The following is a 23,248-nucleotide window of genomic DNA, read 5'->3' on the forward strand; positions in this document are numbered from 1 at the left end:
CCATCTTACCAAACCGTTTGAAAGTTTGAGTCCCTAACCAGTGGCCATGTCCTCCACAAGGCACGAGCCTTTGGCGTTAAGTAAACTAACGCTTAAATTCCGACCAAAAAAAAAACACTAATGCTTAAACGCCACGCCACCATAAGTCTCTTGTTTTGGCACATTGAGGTCCACGAGTTTGGCAAAAAAAGATAGAATCGAGAGATCGAGCCAAAACGCGAGTAAATCCAAAAGGGTCAACCCTTCCAAATCAAATCATACAAGAGCTATTCTTGCTGGGGGGAAAAGATCAGAGCAACTTGTGCAGATTCTTTATCCAAATTCTTGTTCTTTTGGCATCGAATTGTTCGCGGACAAACTTCAACGCGAGTATTATCCATACTTTTTTTCCCGATTTTAGATTTAAGGCGAAGGTTTAAAAGTGGGTTGTAATCCCAACGGGTAAGCAAATTCCAATCACCTTCATCTTGTCAAATCCAAAGTTTTACTTCGAGCGAAGACCATAGACGATAGCAACGATTACCACGTGGTGCACGCGAATTGGAGATTGGGGAACCGTTTCCGAGCCATCTCGTGTGAGAAAAAAGCTTTTTTTTCTCCAAGCCTGTGACGATGATGACGACGAACAAAAAGTTGGTAATTGCACACGCAATGGTCCGTGTGGACAAGTAGCGACGTTGTTGTTGGTGGTGGTAGTGGTGGCGGCTTTTGTTTTGGGTTGCGTGTCGAGCACCATCGTCAAAGGTTTGCCGCACCTTATTATTGGTACTGGTAGGCCCGATCGTGCGTTAGGGGGTTGAAATCGCCTTCCCTCGTGGGGGAATATTTTATTGCATGGATGCGATCCCCCCAACGAATTCGGTGAATTTCAGTGGTTGGGGAATGAGTTCCACGTCATTAGGTATGCAGACTCGAGTGCGCCGAGATTTGTCTCTAATTTGAGCTCGATTCTGATGAAGGCCGGACTCGAATTGATGCGCGGGATGGTTCGAATTGTAAATGCACGAATTCAAAATCGAGATGGGTATTCAAAGCATGGATAGTACCTATGAAAGTATCGAGCAACCTAGCAATGACGGGGCGACCCGTTATGACTAGTTGATCGCCCAATAATGGAGGCGGCCACTCAGCCCGCCATGGGCCTAGTTCAGGTGAGAGCTGAGGATGCATCTTTTCATCCGCGTTTCAAGCCTAACTGTAGCTCTAAGTCACAACCATTTGCGAATGCAATTCAATAAGGCTTTGTTTATTAGAAAATCAGCTAATCTTAAGAAAAAAAGTTTTAAAGACTCGTATATTACTTTAGTAGCATTAGGCCAAAACACGAAGAGTGCCTTTTTGGGTTTGCACGCTTGGTTTGATTTTAAGCCAATCAAAAACCCCATTTTGATTTGTTGTCTTATTTAAACAAAGTATCTTAACGTTAAAAACTGCGAGCAAGATTTGAGCTGGCTTTAAATGTCGTTCTCTACATATCTGGACATAGTCGAAATATACAACACAACAAAAGTTTGATTATCAATTCTAAAAAGCTATTATTTCGTTGGAAAATTTAAAGAAAAATCAAGAAACAAAAGCAAAAATCGCACCAAACGTTGAAAGATACAAAGAGAAGGGGACAAAAAAAGAAAGAGGGGGTCGTCCTCGCGCGAAGGAAAAGACGGCCCAGTGCCAAAAGCCAGCTGTTCCATGCCATAGCTCGTCTATGTTGGTCCTTTTCATTGTTCTCAATAAAGAAGAGAGTACAGTACAGCACTGTTTCCCCAACCACTCCCGCCATTAGTTCTCTGTCCTTGTTTCATCGTCTACATTGGTCCCTCCAAATAATTTGTAACGTCCGAAGTTGAAGCAGGTGTTGCTTTCTGTCCATTAGGCGTGTCGGATTGTCGGATTGCCCTGTGAAAATTGGTTGCTCAAAGCAAAGTGGGCTCCCTAATAGTGCTTGCCCCGTCCCCCAATTTCCCACGAATAAAGTTTGTGGAGTAGCGCCGAAAATCTTCTAATATCGCATAGTACTTTATCGGTGAATCTTACAAAGAAAGGCATCCATGTCTCGCACTAGGAGATTCACGCTTGAGTTTCAACACAACGAAGCGCACAAATTTCATTTGGTTTATTAACCTCATGCTCCACGTTAATGTTGCACTAAGGTGTGGGGTGGATAGAAAGTCCTTTTCCCCAATTGACCAATGCATTCGTCGCATCCCAATGCTGAGTTGCCAGCTACCCAGCCATTATGCTTTTCGGCCACCGGCGAAATACGCCAGCGGACAGTTCGATGGTATAAAATTTTCAAAATACTGATCACAGATATTTTGCTAAGTACAACTGATAGTAATTTAATAAGCGCCGTACGCATTAATGAAATCCAATAGAAAATTGAGTATGAAAAAGTAGAGTTCGATTTGCGAGGAGCTGCTTCCATTACTCCGGGAGGCGGGAGAATCGTCCGCTCAATAAAGACGGCCTTATTTAACTCCGATCGATGCGCTTTCTTCTTTTTCTTTTTGTGAAATCTAATCGATGCGCGGTAAAGACTTGGTCGCGAGGACCCAGGTGCCGAAGTTGCTATTAATTGTCCTGGCTTTAAATGAATTAATTCACCCCATTAAATTGTTTGACATCGCATCTATCACGGAATCACAGACCTCCCTCCATGAGTCGTTGTCTCAATTTCAGTCTCGGTTCCTTTTAGACTTGTGAGCCTCGCATCGCCTTGTGGACGACCCCACCACTTCCACACTTCCAATAGCATCTCCCTTTTATACGGAGACTCCTGCAAGATCGGGTTGAGAGTGAAAAAAAAGTAACGAGAGGACTGTTTCTGCCCCTTTCACGACCAACCCCACTTAATTCTTACTGGATAGATAAAACCGCCATCGATGGTTTCTATAATTGCACAATTTCGTTCAAATTTCGTATTTTCACCGATTGCTCTTATAGCAATTCATCCATTCTTTATCACTCCTGCCTATAAGGCTCGCTTCCATGGTGAATTTGTTATTTAATTAGTCTTGGAAAAAAAAATCTCTTTAAGAATAAAAAAAAAAATTTTCTATCAACACTTTTACCTGAAGCATGTAAGAAATTATAAGAGTATCTAAAAGTGAACCGAAAACAACAGCATAAATATTGAGACATCTTGATATATCTCTTTTCCATAAAAACCTATGAATGACACTGATTTATGTCAATCCAAAATGAATGATATTTGATTGTCATTTTAATTTTTTTAATTCATGCAAAGCTTTGATTTAATAAATTTTCATTTTTTAAAAGTTTCGCAATACGGAATATAATTGCGATTTTATTTTGACAAATCTTTTAAGAATTTTTTTTTTCTTATTTCATCTTATCATTCCATTATGTGTATATAAAAGACAATTGATAACAAAGAACTTGACAATGATATGCATGACCAAAATAAAATTTCACAAATATTTAACTGTGTCAAAAAGTCGTTTATGTTTACTTTTTTCTGAATTCTTCTTAATAATTAATCCATAAATTTGCTTGATAACGTGAAAAAGGACTAGTTTATTCTTAAAATTCTCTCTTAGGGAAAGCTAAAACCGCACCATAAAATCTATAAGAAAAATAAATAAAAAAAATTTGCTTTTATTATGCACGATAGCAACCCACTTAGAAATTATTGAAAAAAAAAAGAATATGTGATATTCTTAACTATTGCAAGTAGATCATACATAGAAATGGAAAAATCTAACAAAAAAAAAGGAGAAAGTGGTTAAATTTGGAGCCCACGACTTCATGACAAAATGTCTACTACTTTATTCGGATCTGAGAATCCTGCCGTGTCTTGTGCGCTTTTCTTGTGAAAAATGGACCATCAGATAAGCAACATCCACGCATATTCTGACCCTACTTAGGAAATTGCGCCTCTACCTGTTTCCCCTATAGGAAGTTTCAGTGAAGTTAAGGCTACACTGCTCGCAAGCTGAACTTCGAGCAAAGTAAAGAAAAAATTGCACGCGGGCTTCCATTTTCCACCGGTCGCGGTTCCCCGAAGGCGTTCTGAACGCGTCAAAGCTTTGCTCCTGAAATTCGGTACACTTCCATTACTCAGCAGACCGCCGATTGCATTGAGTAATAGAAAACGAAAAACGAGGAGGTAACCTTCTGAGGCTTCTGCTTGGGTTGTCGAGCACTCTGACTCCAAGAGGTGCGAAAACGTTCTATGGTTGTCCTACATTAAAGTTACGAAGTGAGCAAAGAGCCTTAGTAGTGGGGGGTTTTGAGATTCGCTTGGCCCAAGTTTTCTTGAATTGTTATACAACAACGTAAATAACTAAGCCTATTTTTTAGCCCAATTGGCTAAATGGATCCTTGGGCACCATTTCACTTTTCATTCTGTCATTTTTCACAAAATCCATGCATGTTTAGTTACCTAATTCAGCAAAATAAGTCACTCTCCTAACGCGGCGAGGCGGAAGAAATTGCATTATAATAGCCGCGCCCCTTAGAGCATCTCGCTGGTGTGTCAAATATGAGAATGCCATACCTTCTCATCATGGGTAGACATATTTCGAGCGTGATCCGCTGATTGAGGTCCCGAGCAGGCTGACTTTGTTGGAGAACAGGCAAACTGTCAGTAACATATCCAGATGACAGTTAGAAATTCATCTTTTGAAAGAAAAATGATAGGCTTGTCAACTCCCAAGCTATTTGCAATATATTACTTGCCTCAGAGGTGCGGGAGTTCAAGTGATTATCCTCCTGCAAGAGGTTCCGATATGAGTTATGCTTTTGACAACATGAGGATTCTGCATTCGGAGTAAACGTGAATATGTGGCAGCTGCCCATGGATTGAGGAATGACACACTCGACGCACATGCACACAAACATGTGGACCCACTTGCGCGTGTGCCCGCATAGAGCATGTAATGTACGCATGTTCCTTCACAGTAATTCAGACAGACCAAATAATTGAAAACACAAGGTTCATCTCCCGAAAATGCAACAGTTCTTTCATGAGAAATGTCACTGCTAATTGTTTGAAAGTTTCCCCATGGAGAAAACACACAAGCTTGATCACACCATGTGACTGGATTCTTTTATGCAGTAGACTAATGCCACCAACAAGAATGTCCAAATCAAAATGTTTTTTACCAATAAAAAAGGGATGCAGAAAGATACATCTCAAAGGATTTTATTTAAACATATCCAACCTAAATAGAAGGTGTTCGTGAAGGGAATAATTGAGTTTATCTCAGAAGACCATGAAAATTTGTAACACTTCGTTACCTACTACCTGGCTGCGGGTTACCCAATCTCGTACATTTCCTACACTCTTGTTATACTTCTCCGTCTAAATCTTGTCACTATCTTAGTACACGAGGAGCCAATGTAGAAAGGGGCACAGTGAACCTGAATTTGCCGCAGCACCTTCTCGACAACCCTCAATTGCAGATCTTGAATCAGTCATTTGAACATCTTCCTCAGTCCTAATATATAAAGATTAAATGTACAGCATAATGAAAATCTCTATCAGGAAAAAAAGAGCTAATGGAGCATCGTTGATTCGGACGCATCTCCTGCAGCCACTACTCAATCAATCCTACACCCCATTCCGGACACAATGTTTAAAGTACGAAAATCACTTCTTTGATATTAGGTCATTTGTAGCTATCTTTAACCCCCCCCTAATAGGGATGCATATTACATAAATCAGCATTGTTGCCAGATGCATAAAGAGAGAGGTAAGCGAGAGAAAATGGTGATGGGAGAACCAGAATGTCAAAACTACGTTACAGGCGAAATCAGCAAAGAGAAGAAGCACCTGATTACATATGCTCTGTAGACTATTCTTCTATGCATAAAGTAGCAGTAATTGGAATAAATATAAAGAGTGGTCAGTCTCCTCAGTCAATAGTTCTCAATCATCTCATGACTGATTGTATAGATTAAATCCTGCATCTATCAAGCCACAAACATCTACACTACTTGCTTATATTATTCTTGGCGAGTTAGTGCCTTTAGCAATATGGTCTCCAGATATTTCATCATTCGACGTGTGGAGATGTTCCTCTTACAACTAAAGACTTCTACAAGCTAAGAAAGATGCTACTATTAATTGTCATCCAGCTTTCTAAGCAATTAGATTCAAACCGAGGAACATGGGTTTTGATTGTAATAGCAATTTATTCTGGGAAAATATACCACAGAGAAAGCTGCCCTTGAAAACGAATGAAACTCCAGCGGAAATGTCAAGAGTCCGTAGATCTTACCCAGTGTTTTCATTTGGCGTAACCATATCAAAACTTTCTTTGTGTTCCGAAATTGATGAAAATCTGTTCTTGTCCTGGTAAATAGCCATTTCCATTCACAAAAAGGACAATACGAAATGAGTATAAATGTCGTTGAAATTTTGCAAGAATAGGAATACAGTAGTGTTCAGTAGCTAATCTATCAGAAGATTCTAAAGGCATGACAATGTGCTCTAGAGAGTAACACCAAAACTTCAACACAATAATAAACAAAGTTACTTGACTGATCAAGCATATCGACTACTTTCCCAAACATACTCCTTACTTTAAAGTTTAAACACCGTTGAGCCAAAATAATCACTCTGTTCACATTTTCTTGGTAAGTTCCATCTACTCATTGAGAAGAGAGAATTTGTGCAATTTTATGAGGTTCAGCTGCAAGATAAACATTCATAACGGCAGACATTGTGATCACGTGAGCATAGATGTATACGTCAGTTCAACTTTAAATAATAGACATATGAGATATAGTTGAGAACTCATGAGCAGCATTGGCAGAAAATGGACACAAATTAAGAAGTCAGTTTCCGGTATCTGACCTCCTCATTCATAATTTGAAAGGTGTCCTGAATCTTCTGCAGCACATTGGCCAAACTTCCTACTTCCAAGAGCAGTCCCTTTGATTTAGTATGTCAAGGAGGTCAGTACTAACAGGTAAAAATCAGAAACAACAATCAGCAGCTAAAGAAAATACCTTTTTCTCAGTAACCAAGTTTTGGATGACCACATCCTTCTCGAACAGGGCCTTTTGTAGGTAAGAAGATCAAATGAAAACAACCGTAACAAATACCTTCAGATGAAGGAACAATTTGAACCCTAGCAGATATCTTAATATAAATGAACAAATTAAATTCTGCGATGAATGAAACAGACAGATAGTGGATATCTCTTCCATCTGAGTCTGGTGACCGTTGCTAATTTTTGCAGCTTCCAATTGTTCTTCAAGCTGGGCAATGACTCCATCTTTCCTCTTCAGCTCCTCCTTGTCATTTTTAACCTTGTCTTCCAGATAATTAATCTTTTCTGTAAATCATGAAATATATTTCTTACAACAAACTGCTGAATCATGCTTTAGGATCATAGTTTCAATAAACAAGTAGTTAGTATTGCCATAGTTACATAAGGTCAATATTACTAGAATTCGTAGAGATAATAATGCCATAGCTTAAGAACCCGCTGCTGTACTTATTACAACTCTAAATATCTCTTACACTACCTTTGATTGTCTATAGATTGACACTTGGCTTTTGAAGCCAGCTTCCTTTAATAACCAGCATTGAAATATTCAACGTGTTTGGTGAATCAAAGAGCAGAAACTACCTATAAACAACTTCTCATAAGCACAGACCTCATTGACTTTGCTCTTCAAGCTGGATACTGTATGTAGCAAACAAATTTAGGATGGAAGAAAACGATGCTCGTGGAATGATAAGTTTTACAGTACTTAATAGATGGCCCTAAAGCAGTTAATATTCAGAAATACACGTGCCTAATTCCTCTTTGTGACTGATAAGGCCCTTCACACTATCCATCACTTGCTTGATGGAAAGTGCCTCCTTTTCTATCGAATCAAATAACATAATGTGAGAATTTAACTTCTCTGATAGCAGAGAAAGCTTTCTATCCCTGGTTTCTACGGAATGCCTCATTTCACAAGTTGACTCCTGCATATTGATGAATCAAACAAACTTCAGGATAAGTCAATTTTTGGTAAATCGGTCCAAGAGATTGAGAAGTAAACTTACGGAAATTGTTGAAGTCACTTATATAAATTACAAAAATCACCCGGAACTTCCATTCTGGCCATGGCATCATTTAGATAATCAGCCTAGACATTGCACCCTCAACATAGCAAGCCCAAATCAAAGTTCGCATTACCAATTTGGATTCAGATTATGAAATCCACTTGTTCCAGACGTTTCAATTAGCAGAATTACAACCTTATAACAGGACCACCCTGACTCACGTAATTATTGCATTTCACGCCGACTGTGTTCTATGGCTCAACTAGAAACTTCACATTCCCTAGAGTTGCAGAGAGTAGTCAAAGTGAAAGTCTGGGTGGTTTCTGCGTGATCTTCACCAATTAACGTACAACCAAAACCATATGTCTTGCTAACGTTGCCCCTAAAGACATGAACATGACGGCCAATGAGAGACTAAAAACCATTCTGAAAAATGCCATTTACAATTCCTAGCGATAGTTTCACGTACAAATCAATCGCATATTACCGCATATCAACCAGCTCTGCTTCTTAAAGCTCAGTCGCATTCACCCGGAAACTCATTATCAGCGTCAGAGTTGCAATCTTTTGCAAGGAAGGAAGCTTTGACAGGAAAAGAAAATGATACAAAAGTGCGGCCGACGGAATCAAACCCGGTAGGCATTTATGAAATCATCTCTCGACTGGAGTAGGTTCTGTATGGTCGCCTTGAGCTCTTTTTGCCTGTTCTCGAGCAAGGCGTTGTCGTCCCGGAGACGATTCATCTGCAGAGAATCACTTAAGCCGATGAACATTAGTTTTCCCGAGAGAAATCAACCGCGAAAAGGCTCTGGAAGAGAGATCGATCCACCTCCCGTTCGATCTTCTGGCGCATCTCGGCGGACGAAGCCAACTCGACCTGCAATTCCTGCAGCTTCCGACCGTGATCCTCGTCATTCTGCTTCTGTTTCTGCATTGTCGGAGCATCGAGATGAAATGTCAGACGGCGACCGGCGAATCGATTCGAAGGCTGGAGTTACGGTCGGACCTGAATCAGCGCGTGAAGTTGCTCGGTGGCCGATTGCTCCCGGTCCTGTAGATGTTCGAAGCGATTCGAGTCAGAGAGAGAGAGAGAGAGAGATGAAGATGAAGATGAAGATGATCGGAAGAAACTACAAATTTTACCCTGAGATCGCGAGCTTCGGTGACTAGGGCTCGCAGCTGGAGCTTGAACTTGGACAGTTTAAGCACCTCCATTTTCCCTCCAAAACTGTCGACCAAACAACACGAGGGAAGGGAGGCTGGAACTAGAAGAAGCGATGCGAGAACTCGACTCCAAAACGACCTCGTTCTTGGAGGGGCCTTCTCTATGCTTTCGTGGTTTGATACAAGGGCAAGATTTCCGAATATGACGCGGCTTGAGTACGTCTTGACTCGTGTATTCATTTGAAATAACGTAGTAAACGGGAATTAATATGAATTACAAACAAGAATAGGACAACCGCTAACACGAATTGTTCACTATTTACTTAAAATCCACCAATTTGATCTATACAATGTCAAATCTGCATTGGTAAAATTCGCCATTGTGGCAGTTCAATGGCGATGAGGAATACTTTTTAAAAGGTAAAAGAACGCTTTTTAAAAAAAATACGTAAACCACCAATGACATTATCCTATGTGGAAATGCTCTAATTGGGATTTTAAGCCTACGGCAATTCTTGATCGTGTGATATATTCTCAATAACTCGATTTGGGCTAACTTCAATTATACGATAGCACCTCCTCACTCTACCAAGTAGCATAATCCCCGATCTTTGTTCTCAACGGCAAGATTCAAGGAAATGACACGAGCTTTTTTTCTGGTCAGAAAAATGACACGGAATTTCACGGTTAAGAAAACCATAACTTGCGCATTTATCGGTTACTTTTGATTTTCACTTAATTTTTCTTCCTAATTTAAAAATCAACAATCGATTTTACTTAAAGGTTTTAAGTATGAATACAAGTTAAAGTGTGACTTTCGCGAAATTTACAAAAAATTCAGAGGTAACTCGGTTTAGACAAGTATGTTGCCGTTTTGTAATAGGCATTAGAATTTTCGACGTATGAAGTTGCATGAGCAAATTCAGGACAAATTCATTTTGCTGTTGAACAACGATTTTAGTGTTTCAAGCACCTTGTCCAAATTTTTTTCAAAATTGTTTCTAGCGAGAAAAGTGATGATTCTCATGGGAATATTTTCTTCTTCCATTTCGATATTTCGAGTTTCAACTCTTCTTTATATTTTATTTGTAATTTAGAGGCATGAGCGCATAGGCTCGGCTTGCTGAAGGTTATGCAAAACACTGCAGGCCCTAACTTCTCCATGACTAGATGGCGTTTTGAATTAGCTATTGTGTAGGGGTGTCAATGGATCAGGTTGGGTCGGGTCGGGCTTTCATGGTACCCTACTCAACCCGAAATCTACATAGTCGTGCTTGACCCCCCCGAGACCCTGTTCAGCATACACCCCTAAGAGAGGGTCGGGTCGAGCCGGGCCGGGCCAGGTTTTATTTATTTTTCAGCGAGAGAGAGAGAGAGTCGTCTTCGTCTCTCTCGGTTTTTCGCTTCTTCATTTTGACCCTCTCTCATCGGCTTCCACCTCGAGCCTCCGATGGCATCCTCTGTCTCCGGCATCTGCTCGTCTTCCCCATCCCTAAAGCCGAAGGCGACAGCAGCGAAGCCGTTGGTCTCTGGCCGGAGAGAGGCGGTCGTCTTGTTCTCGAGCGACGCTGCCAAGCTCGCTGTCGACCGGGCATCGTCTCTGTCGCTGCTGGCGGCGGTGTCACCTCGCTCTGTTGCGAGGGAGATACCGGCAAACTTGTCAACAATGAAGAGCAAAACCACTATTTATTACAGAAAAAAAGGCAAAAGAAAAACTAAGTCGAGCGAGTAGAACATCGATTTAATGTCCTACCATTGAGAGGAAGTGAAAGCGAAGTTGACCCGCCCACACTCGTCACCCTCCCACTTCAAGACCTGGCCATCGACGACGCCAGCGTACATGCCCCCACCGCTCGGGTCGAAGGCGAGGCTCTCGAGCCCGAAAGCTTCGAGGACTGGAACCACCTTGGAAGTGTGGAGGCGGTTGCGGGCTCCCGGGACGGGAGGTGAGTGGGGGAGATGATGGGTCGGCGGATTTAGAGCTAGGACGACGGCCGCGATTGATTGTGTCGTCGTGGCTTCTCCGAGCTTCAATGCCATGGCGCCTCTTTGCTTAGGTCTACCCTACCCTAATAATACCCGCATCTAAAAGCCCTATCAAAAAAAGACTAAGCCCAACCCCAAAATATTCCAAATTTTAGGGTCGGGTAGGGCCAATGTAGGCTTTTTTGACAACCCTACTATTGTGTGTCGGGTCAAGTCTACCGCTTTCGGTCCTTTCAAAATGGCTTGACATCAATTAGGAGACCCGAATGGTTGGACCATACAAAAGTCGACTTAGGGTACTTTTGGTAACCATTCTGTTCTCGGAAATAATTTCTACTGAAAAATAATTTTTTTTTATTCCATTCTTGGAAATAATTTCTAAGCATTTGAAGGCGTTTGGTAACTGTCCAAAATTTCTATTCCTGAAATAAAAAAAGAACATAAATGCATTTGGTAATAGTACAAAATTTCTTTTTATTACTAATATTTTGAATTATTTAATATTTCTTTATTTTTTTCCTTTTTTTCTTCTTCTCCTTCCTTGGCCCATGGCCAGGTTGCCGGCGCCGGCCACAGGCCAGGGCTGGCAAGGGCGAGGGCTGGACCCTCGTGGCCTGGGCGAGGGCGGTTCACTACTTGGGCCAAGGCTACTTTTGCAGCCTGGGCGAGGGTTGCTCTCGTCGGATCCGGCGAGGGCGGCTCGCGGCTTGCGGCTTGGGCGAGGGCAGCCCTTGCCCTCGCCGACCACAAGCTAGGAATGAAGAAAAAGAAAAAAAAATTCTTTTCCATTTCTGATTCTTGTTCCCATAATCAATAATAAATTTTTTTTTATTTTTAATTTTATTCCAAAACTGATTCTGGTAACAAATTTGTACCTGGAAACAAAAAATTTACCAAACGGATTTCTGTTCTTTTTTTGTTCCCGGGAATAAAATAATAGAATTAGGCACTGTTTGGCTGGTTATGACGCATTTGGTAATCATTTTGTTCTCGGAAATAATTTCCGCTCAGAAATGATTTTTTTTATTCCATTACCAGAAACAATTTCTAAACATTTGAAAGCGTTTGGTAACTGCCCAAAATTTCTATTCTTGGAATAGAAAAAGAACAGAAATGCGTTTGGTAACTACACAAATTTCTTTTTATTAATAATATTTTTAATTATTTAATATTTCTTTCTTTTTTTGCCCTTTTTTCTTTTCTTTTTTTCTTCTTCTCCTTCCTTGGCCCATGGCCAAGTTGCCAGGGCTGGCAAGGGCGTCACGGCCCTCGCTAGCGAAGGCGAGGGCGAGGGTGAGGGCGAGGGCTAGACCCTCGTGGCCTGGGCGAGGGCGGCTCACGGCTTGGGCGAAGGCTGCCCTTGTAGCCTGGGGGAGGGTCGCCCTCGTCGAATCCGGCAAGGGTCCAACGAGGGCGGCTCACGGCGTCGCCGACCACAAGCCAGGAAAGAAGAAGAAGAAAAAATTATTTTCCATTTTTGATTCTTTTTTCCAGAATCAAGGATCCACTTTTTTTTTTACTCTCGATTATGTTCCAAAATTGGTTCTCGGAACAAATTTGTGCCCGGAAACAAAAAATTTACCAAACGGATTTCTGTTATTTTTTTATTCTCGAGAATAAAAGAATATAAATGGGTACTGTTTGGCCGGTTACCAAACAGCCCCTTACCAAACAGGCCCTTAGAATCTCACGCCTCTTGGGGATTAAGATTCAGTCGTTTCACCACTCGAACGGCTCGTAAAATTATTAGGTTGAATTTTTAACTTCTACGTTTGAGTAGAGGTCGCTCAACTGACAGAGAAAAACGTCGCGGTGATGTAACTTCTCCAATGCATTCACGAGTGCAAAGAGCGCTGTCTTCGCCGATTGGTCACGTGGGGAGCTACACAATGAATGGCATGATCATCGAGCTTAATTATACGTTACATCGAATGGTCCTGGAAGAGACAGTGCGATGTGTCAATCTTGTTTTTTCCATCGGACAATGTTAACAGCTCATCTTTCGACAAAAAGCATAGAAGAGAAGATTCCGGATCTGGGATGGGGCAAGTCCTGCCGATACCGAGTGTCTGAGATCGTCGCATGATTGGTTTCTTGGAGGGTCCGCTGCGTAGATAAGATTGGAGCGCGGCTGCTGATTCCGCTCGTTGCATGCGCCCCCACCGGACGAGTTTTTACTCGAACTCTTTCATCATATGAGGCGGCAAAAAGTCAAATAATTTGATACGGAGTCTTCACCTATTTCGATTAATGACAAGTCAATTTTAAACTTTCTTAACATATATAGCATTTTTCAATTAAATTTGGACAACCCATGTGATTACTTAAATGAGAGTCTATGTAAGGCTTAAAAAGTTATACTACGTACGTAGCGAGTGATGAAATAAATCACACGAGCATGACTCGTGCACTCTGCTCTAATTACTGTTTGTGGTGATCCGTCTCGATTCACATGGATTAAATCCGGGAAAATTGTCCAAAAGGTCTTAAATCTATTGTACGAATGCCAATTCAGTCTTAAACCTTTCAATTCTGCTAATTTAGTCATAAACTTTTTGACAATTTGTCAATTTAATCTTAAACCTTCAATTGTATTAATTTGTCCTAAACTTTTTGAAGATTTGACAATTTAGTTCTAAATCTATTATTTAGATATTTGGCCGGAATGACTACACCGGCAAATCGTTAAAAGGTTTATGACTAAATTTGGTATTTTTGCATTCTCAGTCTGGTTTGGCTTGATTTTTCAATTTAGGTCGGTTTCGACACCTATGACTGCTCGGGTACGATTGGTCTGGTCAGGTTTTAGGATTTACTCTGGATCGGTGCCCACTCTTCACTCTTGGCATGACTGCGTAAAGTGAACAATATGCTTAAGCTTAATCAAAACTTGACGTCGTTAGAACTTCAATTTGACTAATACAAAAGATACGATTCTTGTAACATTCGAAATTATATCCGTAAGACAGATCAATTTGTGCTTTCAAAAAGCAAATTCAATTGCTCAGCAACATTTTGTACTTGCTCCACCCAAAACATATGGCAAGATCCACCTCGACTCGTGCCAAAACTCGATCGAACTCAATGACGACCGCTTCTGATGGGACAAAGTCCCGCGTGCAAATTGAGGGAAGGCAAGTTAAATTAGCAATTACCATTTCAAGCAATTCTCCACGTGCCACTTTAAAGTGATGTTTTAATGATGACAGAGAAATGGCCTCAAGTTACACATTTTACACGTGAAGAAATGCGAGGTTTCCAAGACGATGCCGATGTTCGAGGTCGTGACACCAACACGAGCACATGCTCCACGAGCTTCGTCTTCTCCATTGAATTGTACAAAATGGATTTTTCCAAGAGGACGCAAATGGTTTCTTTTCCATACACAAATGGACTGAATCCCGAAAGTCTATGAATTCAATGGGGATTATCAAAAACGGAATTGGTAAAGGAACGTAAAGTTGCATTCCCTTTATTTGACTAGACAATAGAGTTCTACTTTCTCCTTTTTTCTTGTGAGCGGTTTTCCATAGGCAAGATTCTAGTAAGTGTACATATTTTATTGGTAAAAAAAAGAAACCAATACAGACCAAAAAAAAAAAAAAGAAACCAATAATCTTTTTCAGTAACTTATTGATAACTCACAACACTTTTATGAAACCACTAACTATTTTGATAATTTGCAAATTATCAAATTTTACACTAATGCCAATTTTCATGTACATACATACTAACGCTTCGAATTTACTCACGCTTATATGAAATTAATTTTTCTTTTTTTTGCACTAATACAAAAGGTTTAGGACTTTTTTGGCACTTTTCCCCTAATTTAAATAAGCATAACTCACCCACTATTTTCCCCTTAAGTTATCATGTAGTATTGGTTTACTGACTCCTTTTCAAATTATATAGCAACGTCTATTTTATTTTTTAAATTTATCAACTTTTCTTATTATTTACAAATGTTTATTTGTGTTTCTTAGTAAGGTCTTGAATTTACTACATCCTTAATTACAATGACTTACCACTATCTATATGATGAAGTTACTAACTAGCTTTGGTCACCACCTCTCATTTTAGTTACTTACCAAAATTAATTTTCTTTTAATAATCAATTTTTTCTTATTTTTAACCAAAATTTATGAACACCGTTCAATTCCAACTTAAATTTACCTAACTCAAATATGAAACTCCCAACATTCAATTGTGCTATTAGATTTTCTCTGATTAAGTTATCAATTAGTTGGCTACTAACTGTCATTTAAATTACTTACCCACGCATATTTGTTTTTTTTTTTTTAATTTACGAACTTTTCTTTTTGAGGGGTGAGAGAAATTGGGCGATTGATAATTTTTTTTTACCAACATTTTTTTGACACTTACCAGCTCTTTCACAAATCTATCAGCACGGAAAAACTCAATTTTTTAGAAGGGCACAGCAGAACTTCAATCAAAAGCTAATAGAGTACCATTTAGATGGTTGGTTTAATGCTAAAGCGTTACCTATACTTTACGAGGTCATTAGACAGACTTGCCAACCTTCGGATTTTTGAATTAAGGCGGTGCAAAGTGGTAATGACTCAAACCGAACATTTCGTAGCAGAAATAAAACTTTATGATAACTTTTAGAGGAGATTGTTAGTGCAGGTCGCCTTTCCTCACCCTTTTAATTATCAAAACGGAAAGAAAAAAAAAACCTGGTAGATGTCTTATGACGCTTGAACTTCGCTAGCAAAAATGAATACGCTCGCGCTAGAATGAGGTGATTAAACCTTCTTTTAGGTTCTTCTTTTGGACAATTGTCTCGGCTGCGTTTAACTTTTCTGCTTTTCTAGATGATTCCTTAGCCGCCAGTCGACGCACGAAGCATGTACAAAACAACTTGCATAAAGTTGCAAAGAATATGAAATTTGGAAGCCTCTCACATATTGTATGCACAAGAAAATCCCATTAACCTCTTGAAAAAACACAAATTAACCCTTGTCAGATCGTAATCAACTGGGATATTAATTACATCGATCGACCATGATATTGATTGCCTGAAACAGCTAACAGGAGCCCGCCACCGCCAGCGAACTCACGGTGCACATCAAGGTGCATACAATATGGCCGTTGGACGTCGACGGCGCAAAACGATACAAGATGGAAATCGAATCGGAGCTGCCGTGAAGGCACGGCATGATGAAATTCGTTGCGGATGGATTGATTCCATTTTCGAATTCGTGCACGAGCCCAACGTGGAGTTACCCTGCGGAGCAAGGAGCAACTGTGGTCTTTCACGGCGACTCGGTACTTTGCCTAACCAAAACCGGACTTCCCAATTGGCAAACGGAACAGACAAAAGTCGAGGCCTCCATCACCGATCGTGACAAACAGACACTCATAGCAACTGCATTCATCGCTGCGGGGATCTTGGGTAGGGGCCCAGATCTCGTCCCCGACCTGGGTCCGTACGGATCGGGTCGATAGGATCCGTTTGATCGCGTGATCTGTGAAAGTTGAAGGCTGGGATTGCATCGCACGTCAGTGGCCCAGGGGAGGGTTTCTATTCGCAGTTGTGGGGGTTCTCTTCCGATTAGGCGACTGTCCTTCCCGCTCTTTACTTTCTTTCTGACCATGATGGAGATTGGGAAGGGACCGGATTTGGCATTGCCAGCTACGTATGCTTTTTTCTGGTTGATGGTTCAGGGAATGAAAAGTAGGAGACAGAGATGGAAATGGAATTGACATTGCGAAGAAGTGGGGTTGTCCAAGTCGGGACTTGGTCCGGACGGCGTCATAGTTCCGTGATGCCAATACGCGTGAGTACGAGTTGTCTTAGACGTTAAATCATGTGAGTTTCATCCGGATTTTCATGGAATACATCTCATCCTATGATATATGTGAGTTTAAAGTGCAACCAAGAGTATTTCTTAAAATAGGAAAAAAGAAATCTTACATGGCGTCTGGTCTATTGAACCGGGCTTATCTTGATCGTTGATCATTTGGGCTGCAAATAACCATTTAGATGAACCCATTTGGACTTGGGCATCCAAGTTCTTTTGCTTGAGTAATAATTTTAGACACTGCATGTGAATATCAATTCAAAATTTTATTAAAATAGGCAAACAATCCAAAGGTAGATGACTTCAATATAGAAACTCACTAGGATCGAATTTGGATGAGAAGAGTTCCGTGTATTCTTCGAATGTCATTGCTCGAGGCTATTTGCTCCAGCCACTAGTAAGTCATTCGATCAAATCGTGATCTATTTGAAAATTAGGATTACTAGGAAATTTGTGATTGTCTAGCTTTTACTCAGGCACCGGTGAGAATTCCCAAGGTTGGTAGCTAGTTACGAACACGCGAAGTAGAAAGACGAAGGTTCTTGATCATAGCAGGAAGAGATATGATGTGTTTTACGCGCCAACAACATTGGACTCTAGCGTGGGCTCGAGAGTTGAGACCGCTGAGACTCTGGACCAAAAAGCATGTAATGGAAAAGAAAAATAAAACTACTAATTCTTATCCAGCTCAAGCTCAACAAAAGGTAACCTCATCGTTCCAATGTCATGACAAGTTGACAACAATGGTGGACCTCAAGATATCAAGTCAATCCGCAAAGACAAATCTCAGTCCGCCGATCTCTATCGAAAATCCAGTGGACCGTCTTGTGATTATCGACTCTAGAGAAATAAATGAGAATCACGTAATCATAATCAGAACAATCATTGACCATCGAGACCTCGTGCCAAACCTCGAAAGCCGTTGCTAATTGGCAACATTAAGATCCGCCCAAAAATTCTCACGAGACGACAAAATGGAGCTCTCGTCGTCCAGCACGTCTTCCTTTTTTGGTACGTGGGCTACGCGTACTTGCCGCAGCTCGCGAGAGGTGCGGAGGGGGCCCCCCTGTGCTCGCAGGACTCAACAACAACGACGGATCTTAAAATTGCCGTTGTCGACCGCATCACATCCCGTCGGCATGCGCCCATCGGACGGTCCAGGAGTGAGGCAGTCGGTATTCCCTCGCACCACAAGAGGTTTTCATTGGCTATAGAATTTTTCATGAGAGGGTGAACAAACAGAAAATAATTTCACTGTTTGCAAAAACATTTAAAGATATAATTATTGTCAATAACAAAATATTTTTAATTGATCGATTATTTCGAGCGATACACGCGATCACTTTCAGGAAAATATTTTCCCAGTCGTTCATTTTCCACGAAATAAACAAAGCTTGGGTTTTAATCATTGACAATTTAAATGTTCGAGTTGCGGGCATTTACATGTGAGCAAAAACCACCGTCCTTATTTCGTGTTATTATGCAGTGTAAAAAATGCACGAAAACCTTGAAGTTTTGTAAGACTCGATACGAGCCAACCAATTTTCGAGATGTGAATATCTTAATTCCGCAGAATAAGATTTCATGTAATGTCCGAAATCATCGAACGGTAACGATGCCATGTACTACTTCCGTTAAAACGTGCCTCAACACGTGTATTTGCCAACCCGATATAAAATTCCAGCGCCAATAAATCTCAAAACTACCATAAAATACGAAGATATTGTACAGTTGTAAAGTATTAATTAAGCATGTTGAAATATCCGATTTCATATTTTTAAGTAAGTTTTGTTACCTTCAAAATAATGAACATGGATATTACGAATATCACGCGAACAATCGATAAAATCTTTTTCCGAAACACCATTTATTTATTTATTTTTGCATCACATTAATCCGTGCAGGAAAGTAAGGGCCGAAGTGCTCTCATTTGAGAAAATCGTGGCTATTCATGTCCGTAGTTGGAATTTTCTCCGAAAAGCATACCGTTTCCATCGCGAAAATGAGGGAGCCTAGGGAAATTTTTTTTTTTTTTGACGTCTCCGTCACCACCGTCAGCGTCAACGTCAACGTCAACGTCAACGTCAACGTCGCTCTCTCGCGTTGGCGCGATGGGACCCTCCGAGAAAGCCTCGCCGTGGGAAGTGACTTGCGCGGGACTCCCGAGGCACCTGTCCCTTCAACAGTACCGCTACTAATACCACACCATCCCCCGAGCGTCCAGCCATACACACACAAAAGGCACAGAACATCTCGCACCAGCCAAACGCCGAGAGTAGCAAAAACACCCCCAATGCGCTCCGCCGTGCACCGATCCCCACCGTCCGAGGAGATCACCTCCCTATTCCCACTCACTCTCTCACTTCGCTGACCAACCCGTCCACTCTCTCTCTCTCTCTCATTTGCGTCGTAGCTTCGCTCGGTCGCGTCCTCTACTGTCGGTTCTGTACTGCGAACGTATCTGAGGCCAGTCGCGTTGCGATATTACAAGATTCACTGATGGCGGTCGAGCTCGCTCGGGCTTGAGCTTTTGAACGAGGGTTGCGCTCCTCCTTCCGTCGCGCCATGGATCCACCCGCGGCGATGATCAACGGCGGGGCGTTCCCCGGCGGCGACACGGCGCCGTACAACCTGCCGGACTTCTGGCAGCTGCCGGCCGGCGGGGGACTGGGGCTCGGGCGGCCTCCGGTGGCGCGGGGCGTCGGCCAGTTCCTGTGCGGCGGCGGCGAGAATCTCGAGGCCTCCGGTGGTGATCCGGTGAGTGCGGAGGCCAGGTATGGCGGCGGCGGCGGTTCTGGAAAGCGGCGGGACGCGGAGGACGAATCGGCGGCCAGGAGCGTCTCGACCAGCAATGGCGTGGTATTCACTCAATCTGGAGGCTTTATTAGTTTCTATCGATCTATACCGGCGTTGACACGTAGTACACAGCTGGTTTCTGATTTGTTCAATTGCATTGACTTTCTTTCCACTGTGGTCGTAATCATCATGTGCTAATTTGCATCATGAAAAATGAGGGACTGTTGAGGGTGTTATAATTTCTTTGATTGCATCCAGTTTTGAATCGTTAAACAAATATGTTACTGTAGCAACTGTGATCTAGCTGTGCAATCGTCAGGGAAAACAGAGAGCGTGACTGAGAGAGGCTTGTTGATTTTGTGTCACTCACAAGGCGAAACTACTGATTAGAACATAGCTTCGTGAATTCCAATCGAAATTGTACAACCTCGGATTGGCAAAAGCTAAAAAAAGTTAAGTCTAAATCAGTTTCTTGACGTGACTACTCACTGTTCTTATGTTCTATGAACGCAGCCGAACTGTGCTGATGGCAGTAAACGGCTTAAAACTTCCGGATGCAAAGACGACAGTGGAGATGCCGAAGCAGAAGGAGAGCCCAGCTCAGCCAGACCTTCGGAAGAAAGTAAGCCGCAGCCAGAGCATCCCAAGCAAGACTACATCCACGTGCGAGCCCGGAGAGGCCAAGCCACGGATAGCCACAGCTTAGCCGAAAGAGTAACGTCTTTTCCCCTAAGATAACCCGTTATTATGTAGTCGTGAAGTTGGAGATTATGCGATTGAAATGACGAAAAATTATTTATTTTTGTGTATGCGATTATGTAGAGATGCATGTTATATTGGTAAAATATGCAGTGGACACAATCGACTAGATATTTTACTGATTGAAGCAAGTGATGGTGGACAGGCCAGAAGAGAAAAGATAAGCGACAGAATGAAAATTCTTCAGGATCTAGTGCCTGGATGTAACAAGGTATGGATTTTGCAATCCTTCTATATAAATTATAGCCAATCTTGTGCGGCCTAACTTACTGAAGTCTAAATGTGATGCGCGGTCTCTATTGATGCTTTCTTGGGTGAACATCTGTTAGGTAATTGGCAAAGCGCTGGTTCTTGATGAGATTATCAATTACATCCAATCGCTACAACGTCAGGTCGAGGTATGTTTTTTTTGCTTTATTACTGGCCCGTTGTATGGCAGATCAATTTCCTTCTAATATGGACTTGAGTGCTGCAAAAATTACTGATATTGCAGTTCCTGTCAATGAAACTCGAGGCGGTTAATTCAAGAATAACTCCCCCGATCGAAGTATTTTCTTCTAAAGAAGTAAGTCCAAGTCATTTTGCTCTTCTAAAGCACTTTTTAAATGCACTTCAGAGTGCTTCTAGTTGTGGCTCCGCTGGGAAACTTTCTGTAGGGAAATCTGCAAAGTTAAGCCACGGTAATCCAATAAAGAAAAAGTCTTCTTGTCGTAGCTTGCAGAACTGGACTTGTCACTATATTCGTATCTAACCCGCTTAGCAAGATCCGGAGATGATAAATAGTAGCTGCTCATCCTTAGCTTTTTCATTAAATCAAACGGACTCAGTTTTCCTTTCTATCTCTCGGAAAGAACTCTAATGGTTCTCACGGTACTAGGGTCTGTTTTCTCATACATACTGATACTGCCCAACTTTCATTTGACTATTTGTTTGGTGTTGACACATGCTTCTGCTGTCGATGAACTACTGAATCGGCTTTAGTTGCCACTGAAATCAAAAGACTTCTTAGTTCCTCATTGATGATCTTTCGAATGGGAAATTTTACTAAATAGTAGACGTCAGTTCATTAACAATAGGTGCTCAGTTTAGGAGAAGGGGATATACTTGAAACAAGTCAATTTAATTAGATATTGGCTTTATGCTGTTTTTCAATTCTCATATAATCTTACGTGCTTTCAGTTTGGTCAACAGCCATATGATACTGGCGGTGTGCCTTTCGGTTCACAAGCTCCCAGAGTATATGGTCGTGGTTCCTCGCCAGAATGGTTACATATGCAGGTTGGCGGTGGCTTCGACAGGACAATTTGATCTGCTGTATCCATGTCTACTAGGAATAAGAGTATAAGAAGCAAAGCTTCATCTCAATTCTTCGTTAGGTTGAAAAATATATCTCCCATGTGTCGATGGGTAGAAAAAGACGGTAGATCTCCATTTTCAAAATCGCCCCTTTAGCTGTGAAGCCTGTGATTGCTGTCTAGCAAGACTGATGAAGTTAGTATTCTTAGCACCGGCATTGATCTTCTAAATTAATTCTTTTTATCCAGCTTTTTTAGGCTTCCAATTCTCCCACCACACTAATGTGCAAATGGGCTGCCTGTAATGAATATCCTTCACTATATTGACATTCCTACTGTTTTACATCTTATTAGAACCCCTCCTATAGCAATTTTTCCATGAAGTGAGTGAAGCTTTGTTACAAGATCGAATCTCTCAAGTGCCTGCATGCTGTTAAATCCCAACACAATTTTCGGATCGGTGAGTGAAGTGAATTTTGTCTACTCTTGGCAATGAGCTGCACTATATGTCAAGTTGACAACATCAGCTAGAGTCTGGATTCCCAATTTTGTGAAACTTGGCAATGAGCTTCACTATATTGGCAACTCCCTTGCCACTGCCTGGGAAGTTTACACGGCAGTCCTTAAAACTTGAGCTTCCAGAGTGCTTAAAATCCTTGCCCTGGAGTGCGGGTTGTCTGTTTGGCTGAAATCTAATGCTAAAATGTGGTCGTGTCATCTCCGATTCCATCGTAAATGATTAAATGGCGATTCCCGAATGAAATCAGCTCATAGAATGGCTCAGAAGGGCAAAATCCATGGCTTGCGCACTCATGGAAAGCTGCAAACCAAGCACCCTCCGAAAGGGACTCGGATATAGAGAGCTCTAACCGTCTGTTAATGCGACAAATCTTCAGGGTTTACGCAAGAACAAATCTCACGTGCTTATTTTTGGAGCGATGCGACCTTTATTTTCCACGCCTACAATCTTGCTGTGCTCCAAGGAATGCTCTGGAAATGCCAATGAGGTGTATGAATTGAAACCACTTCTCTTTGCCAAGTGTAACGTATGTTAGTTTCTCCAACTCCAGTCCGAGCGTGCTCCGCACAGCGGATCTTGGCCCGAGACTCAGAGTGCGATGCTAACAGTGAGGATCCTAAAACAAAGAAGGACCACAGGCAGGTGAGAAGGGGACGCAACTCAAGTACACTATATTTCTCTTCTGTGAATGCGAAACATCGTCGTGCAATCTCTTGTCCGACATGCATTAAACGACAATCGAATCGCTATACCACCGCGAGGTGGTCCTATAAATCCGACTTTAATGAATGGGACTTTTCGACTTGAAGCTTTCGGGCCACCGGGCGTTGGGGTCCAGATGGGATGGGGAGTTGCGGGTAGGGATCGTAAGTCC

At 41.6% G+C, this 23,248-nt stretch overlaps 2 protein-coding genes and 1 long non-coding RNA gene across 7 annotated transcripts; 1 reads left to right on the forward strand and 2 right to left on the reverse strand.

Annotated features, from left to right (window-relative positions):
- Positions 1 to 4,701: 4,701 nt before the first annotated feature.
- On the reverse strand, positions 4,702 to 9,397 carry LOC115671879 (uncharacterized). 4 transcript variants are annotated; one of them, XM_056309306.1, is made up of 12 exons: positions 9,173 to 9,397; positions 9,036 to 9,080; positions 8,859 to 8,957; positions 8,662 to 8,772; positions 7,774 to 7,948; positions 7,605 to 7,661; positions 6,979 to 7,307; positions 6,824 to 6,901; positions 6,550 to 6,659; positions 6,246 to 6,319; positions 5,386 to 5,462; positions 4,702 to 4,781 (listed from the first exon to the last, which is right to left on the reverse strand). In XM_056309306.1, the coding sequence occupies exons 1-7, from the start codon at positions 9,242 to 9,244 to the stop codon at positions 7,048 to 7,050; spliced, it is 819 nt and encodes a 272-aa protein (XP_056165281.1). In that variant the 5' UTR covers positions 9,245 to 9,397; the 3' UTR covers positions 4,702 to 4,781; positions 5,386 to 5,462; positions 6,246 to 6,319; positions 6,550 to 6,659; positions 6,824 to 6,901; positions 6,979 to 7,047. The 4 variants fall into 4 exon arrangements, with proteins under 4 accessions (XP_056165281.1, XP_056165280.1, XP_056165278.1 ...); XM_056309305.1 differs by lacking the exon at positions 6,550 to 6,659 and having other exon boundaries at positions 4,702 to 4,734; XM_056309303.1 differs by lacking the exon at positions 6,550 to 6,659.
- Positions 9,398 to 10,597: 1,200 nt separating this feature from the next.
- LOC130137789 (uncharacterized) lies at positions 10,598 to 11,246 on the reverse strand. The gene is made up of 2 exons (XR_008816227.1): positions 10,947 to 11,246; positions 10,598 to 10,824 (listed from the first exon to the last, which is right to left on the reverse strand). It is a non-coding gene; the product is annotated as an uncharacterized LOC130137789 (long non-coding RNA).
- Positions 11,247 to 19,249: 8,003 nt separating this feature from the next.
- LOC115671736 (transcription factor BHLH089-like) lies at positions 19,250 to 22,197 on the forward strand. Of its 2 annotated transcripts, none has more exons than XM_030593365.2 (6): positions 19,250 to 19,863; positions 20,314 to 20,514; positions 20,705 to 20,770; positions 20,889 to 20,957; positions 21,053 to 21,124; positions 21,739 to 22,197. In XM_030593365.2, exons 1-6 carry the CDS (start codon positions 19,570 to 19,572, stop codon positions 21,865 to 21,867), a joined length of 831 nt encoding a protein of 276 aa, XP_030449225.1. In that variant the 5' UTR covers positions 19,250 to 19,569; the 3' UTR covers positions 21,868 to 22,197. The 2 variants fall into 2 exon arrangements, with proteins under 2 accessions (XP_030449225.1, XP_030449226.1); XM_030593366.2 differs by having other exon boundaries at positions 21,751 to 22,197.
- Positions 22,198 to 23,248: the final 1,051 nt, after the last annotated feature.

This window comes from Syzygium oleosum, unplaced genomic scaffold (assembly GCF_021117445.2).
Source record: "Syzygium oleosum isolate NSW1041296 unplaced genomic scaffold, Sole_v2.1 Sole_v2.03, whole genome shotgun sequence".
NCBI classification, from domain to species: Eukaryota; Viridiplantae; Streptophyta; class Magnoliopsida; order Myrtales; family Myrtaceae; genus Syzygium; species Syzygium oleosum.

Bases quoted from the DNA above. Each gene is read 5' to 3' on its own strand.
- LOC115671879 (XM_056309305.1), bottom strand. From the start codon at position 9,244: ATGGAGGTGCTTAAACTGTCCAAGTTCAAGCTCCAGCTGCGAGCCCTA. The intron at 9,081-9,172 runs GTAAAATTTGTA...GAACATCTACAG, and splicing joins CCGAAGCTCGCGATCTCAGG to GACCGGGAGCAATCGGCCAC. The intron at 7,662-7,773 runs GCACGTGTATTT...TGCTACATACAG, and splicing joins CAGTCACAAAGAGGAATTAG to TATCCAGCTTGAAGAGCAAA.
- LOC115671736 (XM_030593365.2), top strand. From the start codon at position 19,570: ATGGATCCACCCGCGGCGATGATCAACGGCGGGGCGTTCCCCGGCGGC. The intron at 19,864-20,313 runs GTATTCACTCAA...CTATGAACGCAG, and splicing joins TCTCGACCAGCAATGGCGTG to CCGAACTGTGCTGATGGCAG. The intron at 20,515-20,704 runs GTAACGTCTTTT...GATGGTGGACAG, and splicing joins GCCACAGCTTAGCCGAAAGA to GCCAGAAGAGAAAAGATAAG.